Source organism: Zingiber officinale, chromosome 6A, assembly GCF_018446385.1.
Source record: "Zingiber officinale cultivar Zhangliang chromosome 6A, Zo_v1.1, whole genome shotgun sequence".
Classification (NCBI taxonomy): Eukaryota; Viridiplantae; Streptophyta; class Magnoliopsida; order Zingiberales; family Zingiberaceae; genus Zingiber; species Zingiber officinale.
Genome location: NC_055997.1, coordinates 148884523 through 148891614, shown reverse-complemented (window position 1 = coordinate 148891614; position 7092 = coordinate 148884523). Strand labels below are relative to the sequence as shown.

General features: G+C 39.0%; 2 protein-coding genes across 3 annotated transcripts; one reads left to right on the top strand and one right to left on the bottom strand.

The window, feature by feature from the left end:
• Nucleotides 1–608: 608 nt before the first annotated feature.
• LOC121998683 (F-box protein SKIP31-like) lies at nucleotides 609–3381 on the top strand. Its single transcript, XM_042553700.1, has 9 exons — nucleotides 609–770; nucleotides 869–1012; nucleotides 1120–1193; nucleotides 1278–1353; nucleotides 1669–1779; nucleotides 1874–2042; nucleotides 2116–2240; nucleotides 3030–3096; nucleotides 3186–3381. The coding sequence occupies exons 1-9, from the start codon at nucleotides 684–686 to the stop codon at nucleotides 3257–3259; spliced, it is 927 nt and encodes a 308-aa protein (XP_042409634.1). The 5' UTR covers nucleotides 609–683; the 3' UTR covers nucleotides 3260–3381.
• Nucleotides 3382–3595: 214 nt separating this feature from the next.
• On the bottom strand, nucleotides 3596–6872 carry LOC121998682 (protein FAR1-RELATED SEQUENCE 5-like). 2 transcript variants are annotated; one of them, XM_042553699.1, is made up of 3 exons: nucleotides 6524–6872; nucleotides 3985–6236; nucleotides 3596–3901 (listed from the first exon to the last, which is right to left on the bottom strand). In XM_042553699.1, the coding sequence occupies exons 2-3, from the start codon at nucleotides 6090–6092 to the stop codon at nucleotides 3862–3864; spliced, it is 2148 nt and encodes a 715-aa protein (XP_042409633.1). In that variant the 5' UTR covers nucleotides 6093–6236; nucleotides 6524–6872; the 3' UTR covers nucleotides 3596–3861. The 2 variants fall into 2 exon arrangements, with proteins under 2 accessions (XP_042409633.1, XP_042409632.1); XM_042553698.1 differs by having other exon boundaries at nucleotides 3985–6127.
• Nucleotides 6873–7092: the final 220 nt, after the last annotated feature.

The following is a 7092-nucleotide window of genomic DNA, read 5'->3' as shown; positions in this document are numbered from 1 at the left end:
TTGAGCTCGTTTAATGAGGCTCGTTAAGATAAACAAACCAAGTTCAAGCTTCACAATATTCGGCTCGTTAGCTCGTGAACATGTTCGTTAAGCTATGAATCAACTTTTAAATAAAAATAATAATAGTTTTGATATTGAATTTATAGATTTTACACTCTACTTATGAAAAATATAGATAAATATATTAAATTTATTTATTAGAATAAAATTATAAATTTTAACAAGAATATTATAATTTTTAAAAAATATATAATTTAGTTTTTAATGAATATTTAAATTTTTAATTTATATTTATTAAACTAGTTTAGGCTCGATAAAAGCTTGAATAAGCTCATGAGCTATGAATATATTCGTTAAATAAAACTCGAGCTCGACTCGATTATAAACGAATCAAATTCAAATATTTAAGAGTTCGACTCGACTCGATTACACCTCTATCCATTATCTTCTATTAATCATACGAGCAAATTCTAGGCTTTAAGTTCGCACGCGAGAACCATCGGATGTCTCTACGATTTAAGTTCTCCTAATTTATCGCAATCTAACGACCAGAAATTGTTTACAGAACGCGTGGATTCTGTGCGTACGTTTAGCAGGTTCGTTTTGGGTGTGTTCCTTCCCCTGCCAGCCGATTCATTTCCCATCTCTTCTCCTTCTCTGCGTTCTAGGGTTTACAATCAGGCATGGCGGATCCCGCGGCCGCAGATGACGATGATACGGTGCTCGCCTCCTTCCTCGAGTCGGAGATCCTATCTGCCGGCCTGGAACAAGTAATCGTCTCCTTTTTCCGTTTCAATTTCAGGACCTTTTGGTTTGGGAATATTATGTCCGATTTGGGGCTTCTTTAATGGTAATCATGTGGGCTCAGGAGGATTCATCGGAGGTTAGACCAGCGAAGAGGGTCCGCTCCGACGAGGGGTCGTCGAGGGAAGCTTCGCAGATTGGGACCGGAACCTTCAGCAAGATGCCTCCTGAACTCTTCCATTACATCTTCAAATTCCTATCTTCCGAGGTCTGACGATTCAACTTCTCTTTGCAAAAGAAAAAAAGAAATATAGTGAATCATGTAGCTCATGTCATAGCTGGTCTTGATATTGATATTCCAATTGACGGTTGCAGGATCTTATCACGTGCGCCCTCGTCTGTAAGTACATGAGTTTTGCGGCATCAGATGAGAGCCTCTGGCGTCACCTGTGAGCAAATTCTACTTTTCCCCCGTTTATTTGCATGATTCCATGGATCGATATTTATCTTTATTTCTATCATCATATTTGCAGGTATTGCATGAGATGGGGGTTGGGTTGTTCGAAGGGGATGTTGAGACAATGTGCTTGGAAGAAGCTCTATATTCAGGTAGTTACATGGTGAATGTTCAGATTGAGATCCAAAGTATCAATCGTTAAGACATGGTTGTTCCCACAACTATTTGAGATTGGTTATATGGATCTTGCCCAAACTATATTGAAATTCACATAATTTTGTTAAAGTCATTCTTACTGTATCAAGTTATGAGGCCTTGCATTAATTTTTAGTTTTTTAATAATCTTTTTTGAGGTTATGTCAAACACACATCATTATCATAAACAAGTTACATCAATGTTTTGGTTCTTTTGCCTTTTCTTTTGAAGGTTCATAATAAAGTTTTTATAACCAAACACTTCTTTTTAGCGAGATCAAGAAGACATGAATGAGTTCGTGAGAAACACCCCTTCAGAGTTTAAGGAGTACTACATACAAATGCAAGCAGCAAAAAGGAGTCAAGCACCTCGTCCATCACAAGTAAGAAAATTCTCATATCTTGAAATGTCACTGCATCTCTATGTTGGTTGATATTTAAATGGAGAAGGATTAATTTTTCCTTTGCTCTGTTAAGGTTGATGATAGAGCCCTCGATAGAACAGTTGCTGAGCAAGTGTCAATGTGGAAAAAAAGCAGAGGCTTAACTGATGAAGCAGCAAATGGTCATATCTGTTCTGGAAATACCTGCTCCTACTCCCAAATTGGTGATGTATTTATTTGTGAGAGAACCGGTTGTGTACATGGTATGCACTCTCCACTTCCCAAATTGTCTATGCTAGATCTGTTTGTGACTATTTTTTTTATATGGTAATGCAGTCTGTGTTGATAATTGCCGAGAGGCTGTCTTCGATGCTGTTAGTGGATTTATGGTGTGTACTATTTCTGGTCAATGCTTTGATAGATTGCTGGATCCTGGAGATGAATCAGAGACCTTGCAAAATGTAAGTTCTTCTAAAAAATTGTAACAATATCTGTCTCTGGCTTCTGCTTTATTCTGATCTCATCAGTGTTTTAGTTGTCAATTTAAGTATTATGATGCCCCTAGTCTTTATCGACCATAAAATTTTGCTTATGTGGCTTTAAACAGCTAGTTTAGAGAAAAATGTGACGGGCTCTATTTGGTTGTTTTATACATCATCACCTTGCCTAATCATTGCATAATGGACTAGTTGGTGGTCTTTTCACTTGCTCTCTACAAAAGTATTATTCGACCCAAAAATAAATCTTAAATGTGTTATAGATTCCCAAGTCTATTTAGTTATTTTAAGCAATGAATGTACTTTTACAAAGGGCACTAATATTTTATTCCTGTGTTGTTCTGATTATCTTTTGTTCTTTTTATCATAGATAAGTTAACAATAATACTTTTCATGTGGCTTGTAATACAGCAGTCAACAACAATTTGATAATGTAAAACTTTGAATTCTCCTTTACCATTAAGTGTTATTTGGTTCCTGTCATGTAGTGGGTTAAGTTTATTAGGGGTTAATGATCAAGCCATCATGTATATTATGAATGCATAGAGTACAAAGGAAGCATAAAACGATTACAGATGATTGGAAGTAGTGGCGACTAATGCAGCATGTTTATGTTAATCATCTCGATGTTGAAACCTGTTCATCAGTGGCAACTTCATACACGCCCTAAACCCTATTTACTATTTAGAGACCCCATCACTTTTGTTGTTCTGCCAGCGAGCAATGTAACTAAGCTTTTTGCATGTTATTCAGGATCAGGATCAACAAGCAGCTGCTGCAGCTGAAGAACCAGAGCCTTTCTGGGGATCTGGACGTTTCGGTAATGAATTGGGATGACTATTTTCCTTCGATTACACTCAAGCGAGGCAGTTTCAATGATATTGATTTCTGTTTGTCTCCCCTGAACAGCTCGTTACTATATGCTTGGTTACAATTGCGCCGATGAGAAGGAGCTGGAAGATGCTTGGCAGTTTCTCCCATGAGGATTCGATATCCTGAATGAACTACAGCAGTTTGTGCAGTTCTGTAGCGTAAACAGCTACTGGTAGCTTTTGTAGTTATATCTAAAGAACGAATGCCTTAATCCAAACTACTTGCTGTGACAGATGAATTTGTCGTTGCCCACTGTGTTGTGTTTCTCATTGTTTTTTTATATGCTCACTTCCATATGATTAATGATCTCGATGACTAGTTATCTCCTCAAAATTTCACAAATAACTAATTAAGTCTAGCTTAAAAACTAGTGGCAGAATTCAAAAAACGTGTTTACAAAGCTATCCATGCATTGTAGTAGTTTACAAGACTGCAAAATTTCCAAATCCTCAAAATTTGTTTGTTAAATATATATGTCACTTCTTTTCTTGCAACTCCATAAGTAAAATCTCATGTTGTGAGATCAGTAAACTACAAGGAGAAAAGATGTACAAATCCAACACACTTGAAAGTTAGCTAGCACTAATCATTACAAAAAGTAGCACTTTAAACATTCTGAATACTTCAAAATGTTGTTGAGTTTGTAGCTGTATGATCTAATCTCCCAATATGACATGATTTCGAGAAACATCACTGAAAACTACAACTCTGTTTACTGCATTCCGTCGTTAGGACCAGGATCACTTGTATCCCTGAAACACAGTCGAAGGGGGAAAAATGTTAATTTGATAATGAAGTATAAGCTTATTAACAACCAGCCCAACAATAGTCATACAAAGAGGCATCTTTATCACATCTCTTATCTCTATCGCCATCCTCTTGAGCTGATCTTGCAGGAGTCTTCTTTGCCTGCAGTTTCGGGAGTGGCATTTTGAATTGCATCTTTTGAAGACGCGCAAATCTTTGCATATTCTGCTGGCCCTTCCGTTGTGCATTTTTTGCAGAGACTACTTCGGTGAAGGCCTTCTGAAGTGCAGCCTTAGCGACCTTGTATATCTCAGAAGACAAAGCGCCTTCAATTCCATATTTGACGGCATCAACACAGAGATCATTGTACCAAGCAAGTAGGCAATCTTGGAAGTTGGATCCATTTTCAATAGCTCGTTCATCTAGTAGCTCGGTGCTTGCAGCATTCCTAGTCCATCGTTTCAAGATGTAACATTCTGGGATTACATGTACCCCAACAGTAAAGAAAACCCTAAAAATATGCCTGCATAATATCCCAGAACTCTCAAACTTGCAACAACTACAATTTGCAGTCTTATCAGGTTCGTTGAAGTGGACAAAGTAGGTTCTATTGTTTTCTTCCTCCTTGATCACACTATACTTAATATTAGGACCATCCTCAATCTTATTAACATAATAACCTAACGACTCAATAAATTCCTCCTGAAACTTCTCAAATATTTCTTTTGTATAGACAGCAGCAGCTTGTTTCTCGATTGGTGACGGGGTTTTCAGTAGTGGTCTAGTATAGGCTGCAGCAAAATCTGCTTGAGCTTCCTTCTCACATGCAGATGCCATCTCTTGATCAAATCGTGCAATGAAAACAAGTAGGGATGTTTTTGAATTAAAGTTTCTCTTGAAAAATTTGTTCAAGCTTTCCGATCGCTGAGATGCAGATAATTCAGGGGAAAAGTTGCCCCTCTGGTAAGCTGGAGCCCACTGATGGCGAACTTCGTACAATGATTGCAGCCATGGGTTGTCCCAAAGGTTATACTTGTCAAGAATGAACTCCCATCGAGTCTCAAACTCATCAATAGTTTCAACTTGGTTGATGCATTCTTTTAAATCAGTCTTTAAGGTAGCATATTTTGAATAAACATCTGATAGCTTCTGCTTGCACCTACTCAGTATGTGCCAATTGCAAAACCGATGACTGGTGTTAGGAAATACCCTTGTAATAGCTCCTTCCATGGCCTTGTCTCGATCAGTAACTATCGTCTCTGGGTGGCGTCCTCCCATAGCTGAGAGCCAGGTCTCCAATAGCCAGACATACGATCCCTTAGTTTCGTCCATAAGAAGTGCACAGCCAAAAGTGACACTCTGTTGATGATTGTTCACACCTCTGAACGTCGCAAATGGCATCATGTACTTTGTCTTCTTATATGTCGTATCAAATGTTACGACATCACCAAAGTACTGATAAGCCATCCTAGCTTTAGCATCAGCCCAAAAGACATTAGTCATGCAATTGTTATTGTCAACTTGAATTGCGTAGAAGAAAGCAGGATTTGCAGCTTGCATTCTCTGCAGATATTCCAAAAGGCCCTGTGCTTCGCCTCCTTCCCCAAACGGATTGACTCTGATTCCTCTACTGAAATTTTTCAAATTACTAAATCCTCCACTGGATGCTGCATTAAGCAAGGTTGAGTTATTATGGATAACTGAATTACTGAGAGGAGGCTGAGCTTTATCAGGAAATGCCACCACATGTGAGTGCTCAGTGATGAGCTTTGTAACAACCCATTTACCATGATCCTTACGGATCACTTCAATCATTGCCATGCAACCTTCCCTTGTTGTCCCTCGCTTTCTCTTCTTCTTGCCATCATCATAGATTACCCTCTTAGAATGGAACCCTTCTTTTGTGCACACAAAGCGGCGCATGATGACAGTGTCATCCTTCCTTGAGCGACGTGACTTGTTCATGCGAACTCCAAAACCAATACGATTAGCATAAGCAATGTAGTACTCTTTTGCAACCTCATCAGACTCAAACTCCATTCCAATGCATGGCTCCCCGAGGTCAGTTCCATCCAAGTTTAGCTCAATGCCAAGAGCGCCAAGAGCTAAATCCATTTGAGGATCACTAGAGTTGCCATTGAGATCCATACTTCCATCCGGTATCAGTCCATCATCTTCACTTATTGTTCCTTCCATTTCTCCAAAGCACACAGCCCAAAGCTATGCTATCTCTGAAGAAAACATCCAAACTACCACCATTAAGGTAACAACTACATGTCAAGTCTTCACAAATCACTACAAATTTACAAATGCATCCCCATAAAGCTTCCAAATGCCGTACTGAAAGAGCACATTACAAATGTAATCAAACAAACCAAAAAAAAACAGAATTTATTCATTATGATCACTAGGTCTGTTCCTGACAAAGAACAAGATTGATTAGTATTCATCTCTTTTTTAGTGTTCATTGACGAAATTTATGATGGAATAATTGGTTAAACTACGGATTAAAGGGAAAGCAAGCCTCAAAACATCATTTCATCCCAAAACCGAGCAAATTATTTACCTACACAACTGCTTCAATGAAAAAAGAAAAAAAAAATCTTTTCTTTCCTAACAAAACTCACCGTTCATGTTTACCGCCACGAGACGAAAGAAAAACAAAGGACACCACCTCGATGCCTGGATGGAGTCGTCCTTTTATCTTCGTAGAAACTACTAGAGACTCGCCGGCCACCGGCGACTGATAGTAGGAAGGCGAAGAAACTGTCTGCACAGGGCATTCGTCTGCAGCAGCACATCCAGTACACGAAGAAACGAGGAGAACGCCGAGGCAATACTGTCGCATGCGGCGACCACCAGAATCGAAAGAAGAGATCAGGAGATCGACGTAGACGCCGCGGCGGCGAGGAATTGAGGTGAAATAGCCGCCGAGCGAGGCGGCGACGGAATTGAAAACGCGAGGCAAGGGATGGCGGAGAGACTGGACCTCCATTTGGGGCTTCGCTGCCCATCCGTCGGATTAAGATCGATCGGTTGAGAGCCTCTCATTTGTCGGACAAATTAACCGGCCGAACCGGCCCAGAAAGTCAAAACCTAGGTCCATATTAACAATAATATATAATTCAAAATTTATTTATTATTATATTAATTAATAATCTTTTTTTTCATGATTTTTTTCTTCTGAAAATGATTC